This window comes from Leguminivora glycinivorella, chromosome 4 (assembly GCF_023078275.1).
Source record: "Leguminivora glycinivorella isolate SPB_JAAS2020 chromosome 4, LegGlyc_1.1, whole genome shotgun sequence".
Lineage (NCBI taxonomy): Eukaryota > Metazoa > Arthropoda > Insecta > Lepidoptera > Tortricidae > Leguminivora > Leguminivora glycinivorella.
Window position 1 is genome coordinate 8,570,729 of NC_062974.1, and position 24,981 is coordinate 8,595,709.

General features: G+C 37.8%; 1 protein-coding gene and 1 long non-coding RNA gene across 2 annotated transcripts in view; both read left to right on the forward strand.

Annotated features, from left to right (window-relative positions):
- Window positions 1-24,981, forward strand: part of LOC125225130 (voltage-dependent calcium channel subunit alpha-2/delta-3-like) — a 44,561-nt gene that overhangs the window by 7,246 nt on the left and 12,334 nt on the right. The window contains exons 3-12 of the mRNA XM_048128698.1: window positions 532-642; window positions 750-1,032; window positions 1,125-1,675; window positions 2,002-2,227; window positions 2,312-2,448; window positions 3,603-3,641; window positions 3,863-3,997; window positions 4,185-4,259; window positions 4,449-4,630; window positions 5,202-5,405. Of these exons, the coding sequence (XP_047984655.1) occupies window positions 532-642; window positions 750-1,032; window positions 1,125-1,675; window positions 2,002-2,227; window positions 2,312-2,448; window positions 3,603-3,641; window positions 3,863-3,997; window positions 4,185-4,259; window positions 4,449-4,630; window positions 5,202-5,405 (1,943 nt within the window). The remainder of the gene's footprint in view (window positions 1-531; window positions 643-749; window positions 1,033-1,124; window positions 1,676-2,001; window positions 2,228-2,311; window positions 2,449-3,602; window positions 3,642-3,862; window positions 3,998-4,184; window positions 4,260-4,448; window positions 4,631-5,201; window positions 5,406-24,981) is intronic.
- Window positions 21,638-24,956, forward strand: LOC125225131. Its single transcript, XR_007176959.1, has 4 exons — window positions 21,638-22,495; window positions 22,944-23,072; window positions 23,521-23,658; window positions 24,109-24,956. It is a non-coding gene; the product is annotated as an uncharacterized LOC125225131 (long non-coding RNA).

Consider the following 24,981-nt stretch of genomic DNA (forward strand, 5'->3'; position numbering starts at 1 on the left):
ATACTCAACATACCTACCACTTACCGAAGTTGTGAAAATATTTGCACAAAATATTAGAAGTAAATAATATGTTCTATTGTATATTCTACTTAGTGTTATATTCTAATTAAAAACGTGAGATCTTTAGAAGACATCGGTTACCAGGTTGTTGCACTTTTAAGCATCACCCAGGGGTCACATGTGCGGCAGCTCTGTGAGTTGTTTACTTTGAAAATAATTCCACTTGGCTCGTTTTTCTTACAAAATGATAGCCAGATGTACAAAAAAATAATACATATGACAAAAACTTATGACCAAACAATTTTAAGAAGTTTTACTTACCAAGTCCAATCACAGTCAGTAGCAGCCCGTTAGAAAGAAAGAAATCAACCAAAAAAAGCATACCTTTAGATTCCATAATTCCATTCAGGTTCCATAATGTAATCACATATAACAGTGGATTTCGTCAAAATTATAAATATAAAAAAAAATTCAATATTAATAATTGTTAAAAATAGCTTTAACAATTCAGCATAATACTTTTTTTTACAGGAATACCAGAAGATGAACGCAAGCGTTAGAAGAAAAGACGGCATGTCAATATTAGAATCTTCACTAACCTCTGTTAGAATGATGCTAACGAAGAAAATCAACGCTGTTAAGGTAAGTAATAATCATGTGTCATTTTTTAACTATTCCAAAACAAAATAAATAAATAACAGCTAACCTTATCATTTATGTTTTAGTATAGCAACTAAATTTGGTTTCAGTGTATCCACGCGACAGCTATTCAGTTAGCGAAAAAATTCCAAGAGGAATATAACGGGACGGTCGATGATGAATTTCAATACTGTTCCGCTAAATATTCGGTCTTCACGGCACTCGGAGATGATGTGGACATTGCCAATGACCCGGATAATATGCCAAAATTTACTATTGAAATGAAAGATTTTTACGAAAATGTAACTGTAGACCGTGATTCCCACTTTTACAACATACCAGTAAACACTGACAAAAGCTGCGTCCACGTTCCTACTAATATATTTTTCCGAGGTAAACTTTCATCCGAATCAATTTTTTTTATACTTCATAAAGTAAATTACCGTCAGTATGCGTTAATAATCAACAATCTGGTTCTGTTACAGAGGATGAACCAAGAAAAGCTATCCTTTGGACGAAGGATCTCAATGACATATTTACTAAAAATTACAATGCTGACCCGTCTTTGACGTGGCAATATTTTGGTAGTTCCCACGGCGTCTTGCGCTTTTTCCCGGCGATGCGCTGGAACCAGCGCGGTACTGACATCTACGACTGCCGCGTACAGTCCTGGTACATCGAAGCCGCGACCTGCTCCAAAGACATGATCATTCTCTTTGATGTCTCGGGTTCTATGACCGGATTCAAGAACTATGTAGCAAGAACAACTTTGAAATCTTTATTGGATACTTTGTCTAACAATGACTATGTTAATGTGTATTATTTCAAAAATGTGACAGGGCAAGTGATGAATTGTTCTAAAGTCAATTTCAATGCATCACAAGATTTCTCAGTAGTTCAAGCTACAAAGGAAAACATAGGAACAATATTGGAAATTCTAACACCGACGGAAGACGGTAAAAAACATAAGATAGAATTGGACGGCTACGCCAATCTTACTGAAGCGTATATAAAAGCTTTTACCACATTAACGGCTGTAAGTAACATTGCATTCAAGTAACTTTAATAAAATTTGCTATTAATATTTATTAACTAGCAGTGGCGGCTGGTGAAAATTGCTGCTAGGCAACACTGAGCAAAAAGAAACCTACCTTAACATTAGGTACTTTAATAGTAATATTTTAGGGAAGCCGGTGGTAATCGGCTTATACGGGCCACCCGCTGCTGTTAACTAGTACCTACTACTAATAGTAATAATTTTTGTACAAAATCTATATAAACATATACGTAATCTCGATATTTAGTGTTTCCTTTCTTAAACTGTTGTGTGTTGACCTAAAGAGATGTACCTTTAAATTACAGAGAAGAATAGAAACGAACTGTAATGTGGCAAGTACTGGAGGATGTAACCAAATGATCATGTTGATCACAGATTACGTTTCAGGCAACTTTTCAGACATTTTTGAGCAATACAATCGCGAGGTAGTTAATGGCAAAACGTACACTCCTGTTAGAGTATTCACATATCTTATTGGAAAAGAAGTGTCCAACGTCGATGAAATAAAATCAATGGCTTGTAATAATAGAGGTAAGGTGCTACTTGTTAGAGTTTTCGTCGTAATTAGGCGTTTCCATGTAGTTACTGATATTAAATGTATTGTATTTCTGACAGGTACTTTCGACCACATTCACTCAGTGGAAGAAGTTCAGCAACAAGTGTTAAAGTACATCAACGTGATCGCTAAACCAATGATATTGAATGGTTCCGAACCTCCTCCAACCTGGACTCATGCCAGTATGGACAAGACGGTCAGTATTTCTCGCAAAGCGATTGAAAAGTTAGCAATCGACTTCTTTCACCTTGAATGGTTTCCGAGATATAAAGTACATTTTTTTAAATATACTCAGATGAAAGTCCTAAAGTGTTGTAACTAGGGGAGTATGATAAATTGACAAACCTAGTGTAGGATTTTTGGTTGAGTCTTAGGTCCCATGTATTCATTCGGGTGAATGGAAGCCGGTTCTCTTTGAAAAGCTTCTATTGATTCTTAAACTTACTATACGAGATTATAAACAAGTACTGTTATTTATCCAGGAGTTCGATGAAATATAAAATCTAATTAATCGGATTCAATATCTGACAGAAGGTGTAAGTACCTCTGAATTAGTTGAGTTTCACTATATCGGTGATTCCGTATGAAGAATTGACAGTGACACCCATAGATTTGTCCTTTTAAGGTTTAATAGAAATATGCAAAATCGAACGGAATCACTCATAGTTGCTGTGAACTCAGCCTTTTCAGAAATTATCCAGTACCGGTTATGTTATTCTAACAAATGATATGGCAGTGAACTATTTTGCCCCACATATTAGAGAGATCCCGTACTGACCATTTGCCAAAACGGAAATAACGCCCTGTCCAAGATGTCAAAGTGTTATTTGTTAAATGAAACATTTTAAATATGTAATATATCCTTTTCCTCGCCTAAATTTCATATTTGATTGACCCTCTGAGTGTTTACCAAACATACATATATATAATAATATATTCAGGATCAGGCAAATTATTCTTTCAAAACATTTTACACAGATTTAGATCTACATCACTTAGGGTCGGTTGCACCAAACTGTCTGTCACCGAATTGAGCGTTCGCATTTTTTTGTATGTGAATTTCAATAGACTTCTGCTGCGTGACTTTGAGGTGATGAGGTGTCTGTTAACCCTTTACCGCATGTGACGTATGCAATATTTGTTCAAATTTGAACTGTAACAGCTGTCAGCAGAGTAGAATTTATAACGGCCAAATATGGAACAGTATGCGGTAAAGGGTTAACAGTGGCTGATGCAACTGGCCCTTAGTCATACAATTTATTCCGTCCTGCGATGTTAACATTCCTTTAGAGTGAACCCTCCTCGGATCATATCCAGGATTTAGAACTAAAATAAATTTTACGTTTACAGCGAACAAGGGATTGGGATGTGAGCCCCGATGTGTCAGTTGTAAGTATCTCTATTCTAATTCGTCTATATTTTTCTTTATTTCATTATTAACTGGAAATGGAGACTGGGTAACACCTGCATTAAAAATCAGGTTTAAAATTGTATTACAGGTATTAAATTGCCAACTCACTGAGTGGGTTTCCTCACTCTGATTAGCTAATGAAAATGAGAAGTAAATGAAAGATAAATTGTTTAATTCAATGGAGTGTTTTTGATTACAGCCGGACGAGGATAAACTAGTGACCTCTGTGGCGATCCCTGCTTTCATCGAAGATGACGTTAACGCTACATTGCTCGGAGTGGCTGGCACCGATGTTCCTATCGACAGTATTGCAAAACTGGCAAAACCACATCAGGTATGGCTATAAAAATTATAGTACTGATATAAGAACTCTAGACTAAGATAACTGCAACTATTTTATAAGTATAGGTACATTAGGTACATTACATACACATCTCTCTTACAATCTGTCTGACTTGGTCGGCATTTCGGTGGGTGGTTATTTATTGAAGTAATTTTGTGATGATTTTTTCTGTTTTCAGCTTGGCGTCAACGGTTACTCATTTATAGTCAGTAATAACGGTTATCTGCTACTTCATCCACTTCTTATAACTTCGGTAAGTTTCTTGCGTCTCTCATTCTCAAGTCAAATTTCACAAAGTTCAAAGTTTAAAAAAATAAACTGGATGTAGTATAAATGTCCGTTACTAATAAAACTTTTTGAGAATAACCATTCCATCTTCCTTCACAGTGAACCTCTTTCCCATTTTAACAGTTGTTTTATTCATATTTCTCCATATTTCCAGATCAACGGAGAACTCCAAGTGAACTACAACAGTGTCGATTTCGTGGAAGTGGAACAAGTCGACGACGGGAAAGATGCACGCGAGCTAGGGGACGAGATACAATGGCTACGCCAGAACCTCACAGAGGCAAGGCGTGGAAACATGACCGAAGTTGAAGTGTTGTTTCACTACGATGACATGAGGTTCCAACTTTTTCTTCCTTACTTTATCCCGGCTTTTTACCAAGGCTTATGAGAGCCTTCGTGTCCGCTTTACGCAACTAATCCCAGATTTTGGCGTAAACACTATCTTTCACGAAAGCGACTGCTCTCTGACCTTGTAAACGGGAAAACTATTGGGTACATTCCAATTTCTTCAGGGTGTTTTTCATCTGAAAACCGATGCCAAATATCGGATAACATGTGGTATAAGAGTTCCAAAAAATCTCATCGGTAAGAACCGGGGTCTGAAAACGCGACTTTCTCATTGAAAGTTACACGCTTTTACCGCTAGGCCACCAGCGCTTGCATCCATCAAGTGTTTTTCATACACTCAGTGTTAAGTTATATTATAATTGACATGCATACATCCAATGTTCCCTGTACAATGTACATTTAAGTCAATGTCACCGTATGTTTTTTTTTTTCGTTTTTCATTATTGAATTCGATAAAGGTAAAATGCATATGCATTCAATTTAACATAAAATTATGTTTATATACTACACCATTTTCCCTACAACCATTACAAGTAACAATAGATTGATGATGTTTCAGGAGGATAGCGCGCGTCAAACACGACTATTTCTTCAACGAACTGGAGGGGACACCTTTCTCGATGGGCATATCTCTGCCAGAGGGTTACGGAGACACGGAACTCATCCTGAAGGACAACCCTCTTGAAGCCTCGCATGGACAAGATCTTATAGGAATCAATGTCACCCAATTCTTCAATTATAGCTACAGAATACATCCTGATTGGTAAGAACCATTTGAAAAGCTATACTAGTTTTATATCTAGAATCTCACTCAATTATATTTTAGGGCCTTATCACACTTGCGATTTGCGGGCGATTTGAAAGCGAAACGAACGCGCAGCGAGTTCGCCGCGAGTGCTCAGCGAGTTCGCCGCGTCTAGAGTCGAGACCTCATGCTGTATTCATCAGCAAAATTAATTTCTATCCACTTTAGTTTAAGTCGATATTTGTAGTAGTTTATTATCTACGAATGTGGACAGATGGACAACCAACAATAATCCCACTGAGCATGAAACTTACAATAACTTGCAGTAAGTTTACATACCTCACATTTGTAAGTTTAGAATGTAAGGTCGGAGAAATATGACAACAACATTCAACTTATTGGTAATTTGAAACTTTCAGAAAATTAGTAGTGCTATATTATTGTAACATGACAAATGAAAACTAATATTATAATATTGCAAGGATGTTTTGATCACAAGTTATTTAAATGTTCATTTATTACATTGCTGCAACAAGGTATTAGCTATATTACATATGCAACGTTACAGCAACATTAACTTTTAAACATCAAGTTTTCAATGTTACATGTCTAAACTTAAAGTTTCCCAAATGTTCAAAATCAATATTACTGCAATTGACCACTTGAAATATTGGTTTTATGCAGTTGCTGCAATATCACAAATTAAGATTACTTCAATAAAACCTTTTGATATAACCGGTATATTTATTTTGTAACATTACAGGTAATTATAAATACAATGTCACAGCAATTGTTTTTTTTTAAGAATTAATTTCTCAATGTTGCACCAATTTTAAATAATAACGTTTATTAAACATTTAACATCAATATTATGGCCGCTGTACACACATGGCCAACAGTTCCACCAACCCCCTTGGCCATGTGTGTAGAGGGCTACTTGGCCGTAAGTTTGCAGTTGGCGCTTGCGCTTGCCGGCCAACCGATTCGTGTCGGTTTTTTGTCCACACATCAAAGGATCTTGGCGCCAATGGCCAACTGCGTTTACACGTTGGCGCTTCATTCAGTTGGTCGTCAGCCGTCAGAGAGGACAGTAGTGAAATATTTACGAAAATAATAAGTTTATCTATGCCAATAATAGTGTAGATTTTAGAAAATAAAATAACCTTGCAAATGTTTAACGTATTTCCTAAAAAAGATAAATGTTCTTATCAGAATATTCAAAAAATTGTTAATATTTCAAATAATTTAATTTTACTACGGGGTTATTATTTTTTAATCAAATTTTTCTGACAACGTCTATGACCTAGAATTTCCTAGACTTTTCCATTCCACGTCCATCCTTCATGAAGAGCCAATGCCAAGTGATTGGTTCGCCAATGTGTAAACAGCGGCTCTTATCTTGGCCAAGGGGTTTCACAAAGGGCTGGTGGAACCGTTGGCCATATGTGTACAGCGGCCATTACAGTCATTGACCGTTTTAAATATATTTTTTATAATTTTGCTGCGTTATCACAAATTGATATTTCCTTTAATGAATCTATTTTAGAATCTATAAATATTACCCGTATCAAAATAGCATAACATCAGGGCAAATTATAAACACAATAGATGTTTTAAGCTAAGTATATTAGATTTTTCAGATTGTTTTTTTACTGCTCGGTGGGTAGGTATTAAGGGTAAGTTACATCAAGGACGAATTTCATTTCGAAACCCCTATACGTTTTGAAAGACCTATGTTGGATATCCAACGACTCCATCACGAACCACTCAATAGATTCATCCCACAGAATTTAGTTCTGTGATTCATCCCCAGCATGCAGTTTACTAGTCTCACGCGGCCCGTCCGCGCGGATCGCGACCAATTTATATGATGATGTTGTCGTCCGCGCGGACCCGGTCCATGCCACTCTAAATCTAAACCGCTCCCTGAAGTTAACAGTGTTAACTTAAGACGCTACGATACCCCTCATTTCTCCATACAAACGCTCTCGCCTGTTTCCTCTCTGGTTTTTGAAGCTAGATCAATGATTTTTTCAACACAGACTTTTATTATCAATATCTGTGTCGGACCGTTTTGCTTTTTTTGATATTTTTGTTTTAAAAGGAATTAGAGCCTCTCAAAGTTGGCCAAAACGGCTTAATTGAATTTGCCAGAAAGAAAGGCGTGGTATTCAAAACTGAGATTAATTATCCAAATAAACGAAACGGTCCGACACAGATAATTTCCTTGTCATTCTGATTTCCAAATTTCGTAACGATTGGTTAAGTTTTGGAGGAGGAAACAGTCGAGAGCGGAACCTCGATTTTTGCAGTTTTTACGCGGGATTTCGCGCCTGAGCTGCAGTTGTCCCTATCGCACCAAATTTAGGGGCGGGGCTAAGTTTTTATATACGTACACTGAAATAAAGTGATGGGAAATACTCGACATCTAATGTCGATAATCTAGTGATGTGAAAAGTTATCGATATACTACGTCGAAATATCGACATACCGTGTTTGACGAACTTTTTAGTTAGAAATACTAAAATATTATATGTTCATATTTAAAATTGGTGGTCTAAAAAAGACCAGTCTGCTCCGAGACCACGGGGACAATGCCGTCCTTGAAACGTCGGAGGTTAGTGTTTAAAACATAGTAAATACGCGATTAAGTCCCGTTTGCAATTTTAAATATGTGTAAAAATCGTGAAAGTTTGAATCTGTATTATATATTCTGTGGAAATACTAAGTCCATATTTTTATAAGTATAGGTACGTAACAAAATTGCATACAGGTATAATAGGTTTATTTTATACATGCATTTTAACTTTTCTCGTCATTGATTTACTAGTAACAATTATAAAGTTATGCTGTATTTTACGATAGATTCCACGAATATTAGGCAACTATTTGGTATTCGGTCTTTTCAGCCATTTTGCCGAAAATTTGGTATTCGGTCATCATTGTTTATTTATTACTATTCTGCCGAACACCAATTAGGTAAGTAGTTATATTAGTCATACTAGCTTTTACCCGCGGCTTCGCCCGCGTAATAAAAGTATTCTTATTGAAACGTTTACAAAAAATAAGATTTTCATTTGGATCCGTAGGTTTCTTTGTAGGTACATCTGTCCGCGATTATTTCGATTAAGGTAAAGCGGGACAATTCTCGACTGGGGGGCCATTGTAACTGATCTATTTGCTGTACGGTCAGCCAAGAAAGTGGTTTCCCACTTTTCGACTCTATTGATCGAAAAGTGGTAAACCACTTTTTTGGCTGACTGTACCTTACACATATTACTATTGTTTTAAAAGAAATTCTTGCGATGATTGTAGAATTGTTACACAGCGACCACAGCGTAGGTAGTAGGTACGAATATGTATGTATTTTACCTATATAAATATTTATACTGGGGAAACTTCATACAACCCACATAGCCAGTATCTCGACACTATGGTCGGTAGGGTAAAAAGTACTTCCTTGCATTATCGCTTACAATTTTTTCCATTTTGCTTATACTTATTGCAAACGTAAACATATAAAAGGCAAGCAAACAACGATCTTCTTACAGCACATTGAATGTAATAGTTATTACGGATGCAGGATGCCGATGTCTACTTACTAATCCCTTCCCACTGAGCCACCTGCATTTTACACTGCCTAGATATCGATTGCCGACCGATTATTCCGACCCCAATCCCTATTCTTATCCCCGTCCCTATCTCTATCCTTGTCCCCGTCCCCGTCCTCGTCCCGTCCCTGTCCCCGTCCCTCCCCTATCCCTATCCCTATCCCTATCCCTATCCCTATCCCTATCCCTATCCCTATCCCTATCCCTATCCCTATCCCTATCCCTATCCCTATCCCTATCCCTATCCCTATCCCTATCCCTATCCCTATCCCTATCCCTATCCCTATCCCTATCCCTATCCCTATCCCTATCCCTATCCCTATCCCTATCCCTATCCCTATCCCTATCCCTATCCCTATCCCTATCCCTATCCCTATCCCTATCCCTATCCCTATCCCTATCCCTATCCCTATCCCTATCCCTATCCCTATCCCTATCCCTATCCCTATCCCTATCCCTATCCCTATCCCTATCCCTATCCCTATCCCTATCCCTATCCCTATCCCTATCCCTATCCCTATCCCTATCCCTATCCCTATCCCTATCCCTATCCCTATCCCTATCCCTATCCCTATCCCTATCCCTATCCCTATCCCTATCCCTATCCCTATCCCTATCCCTATCCCTATCCCTATCCCTATCCCTATCCCTATCCCTATCCCTATCCCTATCCCTATCCCTATCCCTATCCCTATCCCTATCCCTATCCCTATCCCTATCCCGTTCCTGTCCCGTCCCGTCCCGTCCCGTCCCGTCCCGTCCCTGTCCCTGTCCCTGTCCCTGTCCCTGTCCTTGCCCCTGTCAAATTATCATGCTAGGAGGTGAACTTTGAAAAATCCTTTCTTAGTGCTCCTCTAAGGAACTTCCGTGTCAATTTGAAATCTCTTGAACCAGAAGTAAAGATGAAAACTAAAGCTATACTTATGGCTATTTTGGATATTTTAACCCCATTGCACAACAACAGGGGAGAAAATCTCTTTTCCACGTCATTAGATTTTAAAATCGTTCGTATTTATCGTGATCAGCGACCTGATAAACCATAAAAACGATACCCATATTGATTTTTTGACTTTATCACCCCCTTTTCACCATTTCAGGGGTTAAATTTTCAAAAAATCTGAAACACGTATTCAGTCATATGTCTTAAGGAATCTTCCTGTGAAGTTTCGAATAAAATAGGCAAACTAATCTTGTTTCCCCATACAAACTTTGAACCCCCATTTGACCCCCTTAGGAGGTGAATTTTGAAAATTCCTTTCTTAGTGCTCCTCTACACTATATAAGGAACCTACGTGCCAAATTTGAAATCTCTAGGACCAGCGGTTTCGGCTGTGCGTTGATATGTCAGTCAGTCAGTCAGTCAGTCAGTCAGTCAGTCAGTCAGTCAGTCAGCTTCTTCTTTTATATATTTAGATTATATGTACTTATTTACACACAATAAAAACAGACATAATATTAATAATTTAAGTCATGTTTTAAAATATTAAAAAAAAAAACGATGGGCCTTATTTAGTAATACATAGTTTGTTCAGGTTGGTACCAGTACCTGCCCTTAATAAGGCCCAGTGCTTATATTTCTTCTAAGTTTTATCAATCATGCCGTTTTGTATATTTTCTTCGCAGACATAGAATCAAAAAATGCCCTAAATAGTTACTTCTCTAAATAAGGCCCATCGCTCGCTTCTTAAGTTTTATAACTTTGTGTAAACATTGTGTTCATGAATTCAATCATCAATTTTTGTGATAAGTATACTACGGTCTGTCGTCTAAAACACATTTATTCAGGACTATGCATTTAGGATATGGTACTCTAAATTAGAGGGGTTCAAGTCTTAACAAGCAGTGCGTCAAGGTCAATGTGGTCAAGATAGGCAGACTTTATTTCATATTAAGTTTAAAGGGACAAAATTAGGTACTTAATTAAAGTAGTGTGGGGTAGCCTGCTGTTCTACGGGGCAATAAATATTTTAATGTATTGTGTTTATGTGTATTGTGTATCATAAGTACTGGGCGTTTGCGGGGTCGCCTTCCACTTTGAGGCCACCACTCAAATACTGGCGCTGTTGATAGCTCATCTTTGAAGATTATATCCGATCCATCTCTATTTCCGCAGCGCTACTTCTTGGGTATCGAAGGTTGTGAACATGTGGACACATGGGTGGCATGGGCCTTATTTCATACCTGCATCAAATAAGACCCATAGTTTTTCTGTTTAATAATACTTACTTTTTACTTTTTTACTTACTGCACGAAATTTTTGAACCATTTACACTTATCAAGAAAATGTACATAACATTTCGAAACTTAATAGCCGGGCCTTGTTTGCATTGACATTACATATGCCCTTAGTAGGTAGATGAAATGAGTATTACCAACGTTTTAATTTTGCGGTAACAAAAATGCTTTGCCGAAAAGTATAAATAAGATCTAAATAATAAAAGTATATAAAGTATCTATACGTTTAAATAGCCTAGGTTTAAATTTAGCTGGCAAATTAGTTAAGCATTTTTATGGTTGGTATGCATGTTGGTAACCACGAAAAAATGCACATTTTATTACATTATGATTATGGTAAGTAATTAAATAATTAAATAAATATTGGGGACAACTTACACAGATCAACTTAGCCCCAAACTAAGCAAAGCTTGTACTATGGGTGCTAGGCGACGATATAGCGCAGGACACCATCGCGAGCGCAGACTTCTGGCCGAAAGATGTGGTTTTTCGGCGATTCCGGGGCAACTTGCCGAATCCTACACCGGGGCAAACGACGCAAAGGAGCCACGCTGTTACGTCATCGCCCAAATAAATTGTTTAGTTTTAAACTTTATTGTTTGTTTTTTTTTCATGTTCTTACTTACTGTTTTTTTTATTTTTTGTTATCTAAGTTTCGTGACGCATTGGTTTTACTGTAATGTCATGTAAACATGTTTTACTAATAAATAAATAAATAATACATACTTAAATAGATAACATACATACATACAATCACGCCTGTACCCCATAAAGGGGTAGGCAGAACACATGAAACTACTAAAGCTTCAGTGCCACTCTTGGCAAATAAGGGGTTGAAAGAAAACGAAACTGTGACATTGCAGTGACAGGTTGCCAGCCTCTCGCCTACGCCACAATTGAACCCATATCCCATAGATAAATACAAAACCATACTTAAATAGATAAATACATACTTATATACATAGAAAACATCCATGACTCAGGAACAAATATCTGTGCTCATCACACAAATAAATACCCTTACCGGGATTCGACGAACGACGAACGACGACGGGAACCGAAGACAACATTAAAATTAGGTAGTTAATTAAAGTACTTTGAAGTAACCTGCTGTCCTACGGGATAAATATTATAATATATATAGGTATCCATATATTTTTATTCTTTTCCTTCCGGCGACCGCCCTTTGTCACCCATGTTTCACAACTAACGAGTAAGACGAAATTGACGAGTGAAGATGCTCTGACTGAAACAATTACTTTTCATCATTATTAATGTTTACCATTACACACAGAGCACAATCTCATCGGTAAATATTGTCAATTTTACTTTATTTCGACGTGCGTTTATCATAGCGCTCTTGAATAATACGATTTTGTAAAGAAATAAATCTCCTAGATACATATTATCAATTGTGTCGCTTAGTTTCAAACTTGGGTACTTAAATCCATTCTGCTTTAAGATTGAATATATAAAAAATATAGCAGCCTTGTAGCAGAATGGATTTATCCAGGTTTGAAGTTAAGCGACACAATTACGCTTAATTCGGTATGTAAGAAATACCTTATTTTTTGTTAAGTTACTGATGGGCCTTATTTCATACATGCAGCAATTTGGGAAAAGTGCACCTACTTAATGCACAATTGCACATGGACCCAATTTTTTGACCCATTTACACTTATCTAATTATAAAATGTACATAACATTTCGAGACTTTTAACCGGGCCTTATTAGTATGTAGATTACAGATGCCCTTAGTTGGTAGATGAAATGAGTGTTATATACGTTTTAATTCTATGGTAACAGAAATGCTGATATGTAAGTATAAATAAGTTTTAAATAATAAAAATATCAAAAGTATCTATACGTTTAAGTACCGATACCTAGGTTTAAATTTAGATGGCAAATTAGTTAAGCATTTTTTTGGTTGGTCTTGTTCTGTGCTAAGCCTTGTATTTCTAATGCTAGGTAGGTAATATGTATACACAACCCTAGAAAATTATAAATATAAGATGCTTATGTAGCTTTCCATCTGAAAAAGGTCTTTATGCTTCATATGCAATAAGATTTTGTTTGGCAGATTTTTTGTTAGAATTCTGCTAAAAAGTTCTAATTACCTTGGAACATAATCCGGTGTCTGGTAAGTATAATAGGTACCAAATTGTTACCTAGTTAAATTTTCCTATGCTGTCACTTCTGTCAAACATGTGCAAAAAAAAGAATAAGATTCACATACATTTTTGGTAGGTAGATACTGTCAACCAATTATGTAGAATCCTAGGCCACTCTAGAACCCTGTCGTATTGACACCGTCCTTTATTTGCTACAGAAGTCAGTTTTACTTTTACTGTGAAAGGGTCTAGATTGGCCTATGACCTAGGATTCAGATTAATTGGTTGATTGTACGTACCTACTCCTATAATATGGCTTCTCTTTGAAATCGAAAAGGTTTTAGCTTTTTACATACCGAATAACTTTATTTCGCTAACAATGTGACTATCTTAAAAGAAATCATCTTTTAAGATAATCACATTATGTATAAGATAAGGAATTGTTTCTACCATTCCTTAAAACATTACAAATTTGCATTTTAGTCAAATTTGCATTTTAGTCAAATTTGCATTTTAGTCAAACATTATGCATCAGAAGTCCGAAACTAGACAAATATAGAGAGCGCTTGAGCGCGAGTAAGTACTTGCGCCGGCAGCGGACGCGGGTGTGTGCGTGCGCCACGCGCACGCAAACAGGGCCTCTCTGTGGGTGCCGCCCCCGTCAGCGCGACGGCGATAAAGACCTAAAAATCTCAAATTTGAATTCGTGCTTCGGTATCGTATCCTCTTAACACATAAATCCAGTGCGGATCGCTCCGCGCGGTCGGCCCGCGTGACGTAAAACCAGCCTAATCCGAGGGTGAAGCTAGGAACATACTACGCGGACGTCCGTCGTAAATCGACCGCGGACGGGAATCTGGACAATGAAATTACACATAACCGTGCAAACTATCGGTCGACGGACGTGGACGTGGCCTTGAGCGCATGGACGTCCGATCGAAATCTGGCTCGCTGGATGTTTTGTTCCGTGCACACTGATCGGTCGCGGTCGCGGTCGATTTACGACGGACGTCCGCGTAGTATGTTCCTAGCTTGACGCTGTAGGTACGAGTATAACGACGTTAGTGCGTTTTCACATTATCCATTCCGATATCGGATGTATTGAACCGCTATTCCATTCATTACTGGCGACATCTTGGATTTTTTCCATTAAAATCCTTCCGACATCCGATATTCGGATCGGATAATGTGAAAACGGCCTTACGTGTGCTCCCTGGCAGGCATTAAGTATAGTCGAGCGATAAACGATGATGTTTTTTATCATTTATCGCGCGACCATACTTGCCTCCCCACCATAGCGGCGTGTACATCAGTGGGGTTCGGGCCAAGCCACGTACAGACCACATAATATTATATATTATATTGTGGAACTGGTAAAGCTAGGAACATATTATGGCTCTCTACCGCGGACGCGATCTGGATAAAGCTAGGAACATACTACGCGGACGTCCGTCGTAAATCGACCGCGACCGCGACCGATCAGTGTGCACGGAACAAAACATCCAGATTTCGATCGGACGTCCATGCGCTCAAGGCCACGTCCACGTCCGTCGACCGATAGTTTGCTGGGTGAGGTGTATATTCATTGTCCAGATCCTCGTCCGCGGTCGATTTACGACGGACGTCCGCGTAGTGTGTTCCTAGCTTCATGAATATACACTGAAGCTAGGAGCATACTACGCGGACGTCCGTCGTAAATCGACCGCGACCGCGACCGATCAGTGTGCACGGTCACCAAAACATCCAGCGAGCCAGATTTCGATCGGACGTCCATGCGCTCAATGCCATGTCCACGTCCGTCGACCGATAGTTTGCACGGTTAAGTGTATATTCATTGTGCAGTCCAGATCCCCGTCCGCGGTCGATTTACGACGGACGTCCGCGTAGTATGTTCCTAGATTGAATTGTGCAAACTATCGGTTGTCGGTCGTGCACGTGCGATCGCGGACGTCAGCGCAATATATTCCTAGCTTCATTGTGTGATGGCGTTCCCTTAGGGCCACTTGTACCACCTGCTTAAGTCAAGGTTAGTGGACTGTCAAATTCCATATAAAATGGTGGGTTAAGGTTAACCTCGGATTTTCGGTGGTGCAAGTGACCCTTACTGTCATTTAGGTTCAGGTTCCCAATAGTCGGCACTCTTATAAGATGGTGAAGTGTAATGTTCAGGCCTGGCTAATCAGAACAACAACAGTGTTTCCAATAGGATTTATTAAGACAACACAGAGCTATACACAAGTTTAGACGTTTAGAATATGAATTTATATTTTCGTTAGTCAGACACACAAACACTGCTTATTCAAGAACAACTACGAACAATATATCTAATCTTATAATTAAATCTTAAAACCCTAAAGACTAAAACTAACACAAGCAGGTTATAACTAAATATAAAAAACCCCCCTCAGATCCCCTGCCTCTGGCATAGACCCAAGAATGCTTGCGGCGTTTCCCCTTTGCACCGCCAGACTCAACCTCTGAGCAAAGAAGGAACCGGCTCTTTGGTCCCCCGAGACACCAATAAGGCGTTCCGACACCTTTTTAATAAAATTTTTGGACAACTTTAGAAAAATAGTCTTTATGTATTAATGTAGTCTAGTAACACTAATGCCATAGGTGAGTGGTATATCTTGTACACTGTCTTTGCTTACACTGAACTGCACTTTCACTATTGGACGTGATGGTAGCGGGTGTACCAAAGACAGTATTATAGTTGAGATTTTATTTGTTGAATTTATTTAGTCTTCACATTAACAACTCTTTCTCTAAGGCCCACATGCCCTTATAAATTTATATAGATCCTGTGGTTGAACAATGATGGTACTGAATTTGAAGTCTTCTGTTTGTGATGGTTCTACCTGATTATTACAAATATACTCTTGCCAGGGGAGGCTCACTCAACTTTTCTTTCATACATTCCGGCAGCCACAAGTCCTGGCTTAGAGTTTGATGACCGTCTCCCTGCACAATAGAACTCAAAGTTGCATGCAGTCCGTTGACAGGTTGATGACAGTGCAGAGCCTTCTGTACTTGTACTTTTATAATTATGTGCTCTTGCTTCTGTCTCAGAACTTGCTTCCTTCAAATGATGGGAGGATCCACTGCAAAATAGAAGAGGTAGATTAAGTAACAATAAATAATTATTATATTATTAGACCTGTGGCCCGTCTTTCGAGAAACGGGCCCCTGTGCCCTGTTTATCAAAACTTACAAGTCTACAAGTTCACAAGTTACACATTACAAGCAAATTTTCACAAGTACGTGTAAATTGCGTTTATCAAAAAAAATTACAAGATTTGTAAAATTACACACTTGTAAATTTTTAATTGTAAATTCTAAAATCAAATTCATGTACTCGTACCGCTACCATATTCTTTCCCCGTCATGTCACTTTTTTTGTTTTTAAGTGGTTGTAGTCTAGTTAAATACATGGCTGAATAGTATATATAACGTCTGTGCCTGACATATCAAAAAAAATACGAATTCCCTTGTGTGAAGAGAACGAAACAAAACGAAAGAACGTGTATCGTACGAAATTTTCCTGCACATGGCCATTTACATTTTTGACATAGTCACGTATGAGCTTAATTGATATAATTCGACAAATTCTATTCGTTACAAGCGGATTTTTTTAATGAGGTTTTCACATCACTCTAGGGAAAGTTGAACTTTTCCTTCAAGGACTTCATGTTGTCAGTATAAAATATTAACAAAACGAAAAAAGTTTGTACATAATATAAAGTATAAAAAAGTGTCGGTTAGGTGCGTATTTATTACATTTATTATACATTTATTTATTTATTTAAACTTTCTTGCACAAACAAAACAAAAATGTACAAATGGCGGACTTAATGCCTAACGGCTCTACCAGTCAACCATCACTCATAAGTGATGTGGAAATCTGCACATGGTAGCAAAATTATTTCCACCTTGTGTTAACTCTTGAATCCCTCGCTATGCTCAGGATTCAATTTACGCTCTCGCTGTGAATATGTAATTTTGCTCCCTTCTAACATTATCCACTATATTTATTAGTATGAACATGACTCTTATAAATCTAAGTTCCGTGGCCACTCGAATGATTTAGCCACAATTTGAAAGAAAATCTAATTAAAAACACCAACCAACCGACACTTGTGAACTTGTAATACAGAATAGAGAGTCTCCGGACACTCTAAGGTTTTTGAGTCATTTTTTACAAGTTGTAACTTACAAGTAATATTTTGATAAACAAAATCACGAATACACGTGTAAAAATATACTTGTAAAATTAAAAACGTCACTTGTAACTTGTAGTCTACAAGTGAAGTTTTGATAAACACATTCTTGTAATAATGAATATTTTTATAGGCAAAATGCTTGTAATACAAGGCTTGTAAGTTTTGATAAACAGGGCACTGGTATTTAGCAATATAAACAATTCATACTAAAAGAAAGAATATGGTTTATACTTACGTACGGTTTTCTTTGGTGGACAAACAACAGGTGTTTCTTTAGCTTTCCAGAATGGTGAATTTACCAATACTGAAACAAGTCTTCTTCTTGTTCTTTGATTCTTTCCACTTCATGTAGGGCTAGGGTCGGCTATCCTAATTCTACGGCGCCAGGACGCTCTGTTCTGGGTTGTCGGGTCGGGCAGGTTTTCCTCTCAGGACATCAAAGAGAATTTATAGGCCGGCAACAGACAGTCATAAAAATGCATAATCTTAGAAAAGATTTGTATGCAAACTGACAATTCAAACTGACACTGACAGATCTGTATTATCACTACATTTTGAGTTACGTTTTGATCCACATAAAATTTCATAATATATTTTAAAAAGTATTTTTGTGTCATTAATAATTGTTGTAGAAAGAATATACATTTAAAGTGAATCGATACTAAATACAATGTGATGGTAAAATATGCACTTTAAATACTTTTTAACTTTCTAGAGTGTAAAATCTGAAAATGAGTTACATGGTTTCACATATTCCGTCAATCGAAACGAAACGTCAAGGAGTTTTTGTTATGCTGACAGCACCGACAGCACTGTAACGTAATTATAGCACGACCAGTGTTGTCAGTTCAGAGATTTTTCTCCGATTTGCTGAGAATTTGAGCCTCTAGCGGAGACACAGACCAACCCCTATAGACATCTATTACAAGACGACTCGCGGTCGCCAGCCTTCCTAGTATTTGCACTGATATAAGCGCGGGCGCTCGCCGTGCCCGATCAGTATCGACCAAGTAACAGACCCGAAAGCAGCGTGTGTTTTTCGCACAAAAAAATTGGAAAAGGGTATTTTGATGCCTTAAAGATGTCCACCTGTAGTGTGAAATGGTGTGGAAAGGTAACAAGAAGCTCAAATTTAAAAACAGACGGCATTACATTCCACAAATAAGTCATATTTATAATTTATTCAGAGCCGGCATAGGTCAACTTACATTGGCCACTTACGCGTCAGTAGAGGGACAGTCATACTTCTGTCCCTTTTCATCTGGCGCGACTGCCCGCCGTCCTTGAAACGGCCAATCACAGCGCGCTTAACACATTCCCCGCCCGCTCCTCGCACCCCAAACACTGGTGACTCGTATCGCGAACCAAATATACAAGACTGCCACTCTATAGGAGGTTCTCTGTGAGCGGAGATCAGATACAATCGGAAAATTTCGGAGATTATGAAAAGGTCTCTAATTTTTTGAAGTTAAACCGCTCGGTAAACCTGAATGCATGAATTAAAGATATCAAAATATTCTCAATGTTCTGTGCATTTCTGATATAAAAGCGTTAAGTAATTAAAAGTATTAATTCACTATAAACATTTTTTTTTGTTTAAAGACGGTCAACCAAATCTCGGCAGTAAAAAAGCCGGCAAATTAGAAAAATGTATCCTAAACATTGAAGTTGGATGAACGGAATCATCGAGGAGCCATAACACTTAAATTGACCGTCTCGAAAGCCTGCTGGCGTCCACCGTCTGAAAAATTCATAATCTGAATTTGGGTTTGTATGACAGATCTAGTGCAAGGATTTCCATACAATTCGCAACTGTCCGTGTTATTTTTTAATATTATGTTTTTTTTTTTCAGATCGATCTGACAGATTGCGAATAATATGAATTTTCATTGCACTCGATCTGATTTCATTTTTTTTATACTACGTCGGTGGCAAACAAGCATACGGTCCGCCTGATGGAAAGTGGTTACCGTAACCTATGGACGCCTGCAACTCAAAGAGTGTCACATGCGCGTTGCCACCCCATTAGAAACTTTTGTACACTCCCCTTTGCTGTGTTAAGTATAAGTACACAGCAAAAAGGAGTGCACAAGTTCAAAGGAGGGTTTGGGTTGCCAACGACTCAAAAGACAATAGACGGAACAAATTATTTCCTTAAGTCCTCCCGTGGTCAGCACCCTGCACCCTCGTTGAGCTCTGGGAGCCTTACTCACCGGCAGGAACACAACACTATGAGTAGGGTCTAGTGCTATTTGGCTGCGGTCTTCTGTTAGGCGGAGGTACTTCCCCAGTTGGGCTCTGCTCTAACTTCGAGCGAAACGATATCCGTGTGCCCTACCACAGAAAGCGGAATATCATTCGCTATGCCCTACCTCCTAGCGCTAATATTATGATTTTTTAAGATTATGAAATGAAGACTGTATGCATAACTGACAGTTCAAACGTACACTGACAGATTTGTCAGTGTCAGCATACAAATCTTTTTTCAGATTATGATTTTTTCAGACTGTCTCTTTCAGACTCTGTTGCCGTTCTTAGTGCCCTTAGTGGATGCCAGGCTTAAGGCGGAATCGAACTGTGTCGAATCGAGTTCTCATATGCGATTCGACGCGTCGCTGATGGACGCTGTTTAATAAGAAATGCATATGAGAGATCGCTCACGAAGCAACGCAACTTTTCATACAAATACGTAAGTTGCCGAGCAACTTCGACGACCGTGGGCGAGCCGCGCACCCTTAACAGATATGTTGTAAATAAAAATAAAAAAATTCAGCTCTGTAGGTGACGCATTCATAGCACAGGCACTAGTTTTCATGTAAAACCAATTAAACTTGAACTCATTATTTTTATGACTTAGATACTACAGTGACAGCTTAAAAAAACTACTTACTAGAAATCTGCCTATTCAGCTGCATGTATAAATTAAGGCACACCACGCCACAGTGTGGAAAAAAAGGTTTATATGCAACCTTTTTTTTTTGTATGCAACCTGTCAGTTCAATCTGAAAATTCTGTCAGTATGAACTGACAGGTTGGATGCATATCTTTTTTAAGATTATGAATTTCTCAGAGTGTCTATGGCGTGCCTAAGACTAGGGAATGCAATAACCGACCAAATTTCATAACCGGTTACAATTTTTTATTATGTGAAGAATAACATTAAGTGTTCACATAAAAAAAAAACACTCACGATATTTTGTACCCATAGGAACTTGAAAATATTATAGAGAATAGAGAATTTATTTGCATACCTCATTCATTCTGTACACCCATAGGCCCACATACATATGTACATACATGGACCCTGATACGGGTGTAGCAAAGTGTAAATGTGTCACTTATTAATATAAATATCTAGGTGACCGAGCTTCGCTTGGTTCTGTTTCGTATCATTGACATGTGTCGCCATCTAGTTCAAAAATGAATAGTACCTACATCGAGCGAAAGAATTCTCAGCCTTAACAACACAACTACTCCACACGAGATGGCGCGCGTTTCGCCATTAAAACTCAAATAGTGTATTTTTCTATTCATTTTAGCCTTGACCTGTGTCGCCATCTAGTGTTTGCAATAAATAGTACTTACATCGACCGAAAGAATTCTGTCTTAACAGTACAACTACTGCACATGAGATGGCGCGCGAAGAAAACGCATGAAAACTCGAAAATTCGCGTTTTCCGGACCTAAGGATAAGTTAGACCGATTTTTCACCCCAAAAACCCCCACATAACAAATTTCAGCGAAATCTTTAGAGCGGTTTCCGAGATCGTCAGTATAAATAAATATATAAATAAATATACAAGAATTGTTCGTTTAAAAGTATAAGATTGTATTATATTCCATGTACGGGCAGAAAGTTTCAATTTCTAACTAAACGTAATGTACTCGTATAGCCTTCCCATCAGTTGCTCATACCAAGCGCCCCAGTCTTATAAGATGTGCTTGAATTTGATATAATTATTATTGTTGCACAGCTCAGCACATAATATGTGCAGTGCAGTGCATTCCAACTTTCATTATCATTTAATATGTTACCTTTTATTCGAGATACCGTTAGTACAAACTCCGTGTTAAAAAAAAATTGAATAAAGAATAAATATGGAAAAATTATAAGTATCAAAACTATTTGTCAGTTATTTCTTAATTGCATTGCATGCATATTTTACGTAACGTACTTCTTTAAATATACTTACTAATAAATGAGACTAATTACTAGGAAATCAAATCAAAATAGACAATTTCGTATTAAATACATATTAAATACCACACAAATAAATGAAATAAATACCTCGTTCTCAAAGTATTGCTTTTATAAAATTTTGTAAGGATTGTAGCGAAAACGAAAAAGTAGCGGTAAAACATTTAAGTTGGTAACCCTGACGCCCCTTGTGACGCCACGACAAGCGAGCTGCGAGTGCGCCACCAGTCCGCCATCTTTCTTACCTTTTTGATTGTTGACTTGTAAATTTTGTAATTAGTTTTTGCCGACGTCCACCGTGCCGTTTTTTAAGTAATTTTTGGTATTTTACAAATTGTGTTACTTTAGTGGACACGTGGAGACATGGACGCTGACTGTTGGAAGAATTCGTCAATTCAGACTGGCGCAAAGAGCTATCAGGGCGCGATGCCAGGAATTTCATTGCGAGACAGAATTCGAAATGAGGATATTCGCCAACGCAATAAAGTTACCGACATTGCAAAAAGGATTAACTCAAGTGGGAATGGACCGGCTATATTTTTCGCAGAGATGACGATCAATGGGGTCGCCTAGTATTGCTGTGGAGACCTAGCCTGGGTGGCCGAGGTGGCGGGAAACCACGAGCAGATGGTCAGATGACATCAAAAAACGGCAGGGCCCACCTGGCACTGGCACAGAACCGCCACATATAGAACGGAGTGGAAACCCACGGAATGCAGACCAGGATCATATAGTAAGTATTTTGTTTCTTAAGTTTTGTATGGTTTCTTTGAATGAAATGAGTTCTATCGAGTTAACTGCACTTTGCGTTAGGCGTCCATGTGTTTTATTCTTAGCGCCAGGCAGGCAAGCATGGGATGGCCTAATGTTTTATCATTTATCGCACGACCATGCTTGCCTGCCAGTTCTGGTTATTTATTGATTTAGGTCGAGTTTGTTTGTTTGGTTTAGTTTTTAGTTATTTAAGAAATAAAATGCCCTAGGTATGCTGATCTAGGCGCAACCGTAGGAGTGAAGAATCTAACGTTATCCTGTTAATTAGATTATATGAGATAGATTAGATATAGAATAAATTTTATGGTATGAGGAGAAAACCATTCAAATCTAATTGAAACTAACTACTTCTACTTGTGTAAATATATTAATGATGCTGATTTATTCAACTAATTTTATGTTTTCAGCTTTAGGTATGAGTTTGTTACTTTTGCTCATAATAACATGGAGTATGTCACAGCTGCTCCACGGGCTGCATTGAAGGGCAACAGGAGCGAAAATGGAAAGGAGCTCCCCTTTCAATTAGAGAATCTTAGGTAATATACTATTGTTCTTTATTTGCATACCATATAATTTTTACAATATGTACATATTTGGACCCTGAAAAGGGTATAGCAAAAATCTCTTACTAGTTTGTGTTATTAACTAGATTTATAGTATAAAAATTGAGGTTCCACTCTCAACTGTTTCCTCCTCTAAAACTTAATCAATCAGGATGAAATTTGAGGATTTGAATGATAATGAAATAATCTGTGTCGTACCGTTTGGTTTTTTTTTTGGCTAATTGTTGACCCATTTTGACTATCCTACGACAGTCCGACACATATATAAACGATAATAAATATAATAATCTGTGTTGAAAAAACCAGGGAGGAAATAGTCGAGAGCTTTTGTATGGAGAATTGACCCCTGCTGTAGTAAATCGCCCGTTTCTGCTGAAGTAATTATGGATTGAATAACACTGACTCTCTTTTCTCTTTTTAGGATATGCTAAGGCAAACAGAAGGAGGCAAGGAACGGGACTGCATCAATTGCTGTTTGGAACCAATCTTGTGGGATGACTTCTGGACAGGGAAAAAACAATTTCATCATCTACCCTAATACTGACGAATGTTCTAAAACGTAAGTACTTATGAACCCTTCATAAAGGGCAATGTCCATCTTTTATTACAAGCTTTTATTCAACTTGCCTTGTTAGTGTGTTAGTTTGGGTCAAAACGTAGAAGCTAAATTTGACCCACTTCCCGGTTTCCGATTGAGCTGAAATTTTGCATGCATATGTAAATCATGTGACAATGCAATATTATGGTATCATGGAGCTGATCTGATGATGGAGCAGAAAGGTGGTCATAGGAACTTTGTTATGAAACGTCGTATCCCCATTGAGTAAAAGGGGTTTTTAGAAACATCTTGGAGAGCAGTAGACAACTGTTGAAAGAAAGGTACAGTCGGCAATAAAAAAGCTTGTGCCAAAAAAGACGTTTTTGCAAAAGACTTATTCATATGCGTTTAGTCCAAATTGATTTAAAATAATATATCTAAAGGTTTCCTAACATTTTATAAATTTTACAGGTGCTGTAAGGCAGACATTTCCAAATGTAACGGAGGAAAGTTTCGAGACATGTAATGGTTTCAACACGCTGCTGAGACCCAACTCAAGAGACGTCAGTTTGTACTGTTTTGTCCATTCTCTATGGGGCATGCTTGTATGGAGAGGTATATATATTGGAGTACAGACATGGTGTTTGGTATGAGTATTATATACATCCTCTTGAGTCAAAGAGGACCGGTAGCCACTTTGAACTCCGTGTCCGAAAGGGTCAAAGTATGGAGCTCCCGGTACTCAGAAAAAAAATTCTGGCCTATTAGTTTTGAACTTTCGAGTCAAGTTTGGTGTCATTTTTATGTAAACTGTTCGCTTCATTTTTAAATTGAAGAAGATTAAAAATCACAGTAATATTATTAAGGCAAAAGTTTGTGAGCATACTGTGTTTGTTACTTCCTCACGCCACGCCCAAGTGCCTTAACAAATATTATTTATAAAATTAAGTATGGAGGAAGTAAGATATACCCTAAGTTAACACGTCGCTTCTTCTTGATCGTGGGTAACACTCGGGGCGCAGTATAATGATTATTAAAAATCTTTATGCTGTCCCCTATGCTGCGATGGCGATCGTTGCAGTACTTTCAATATTTTTTTTACATCAAATATTAGAATCATCAAAGATTACTAATAAAATAGGCTTTTTAAAAATATTTTTTAAAAATCATGATTAGTATAAAAATATGGAAATATGAGGATTTGTTTGCATTTCGTGGCTACTAAAAATTCATTATATTAAATATTGTGCTATATTTTGCTATGGAACCCTAAAAAAGTAGTTACATAAAACTGACACTAAAATTGACTCAAAAGCTCAAACTAATAATAATAATAATAATAAT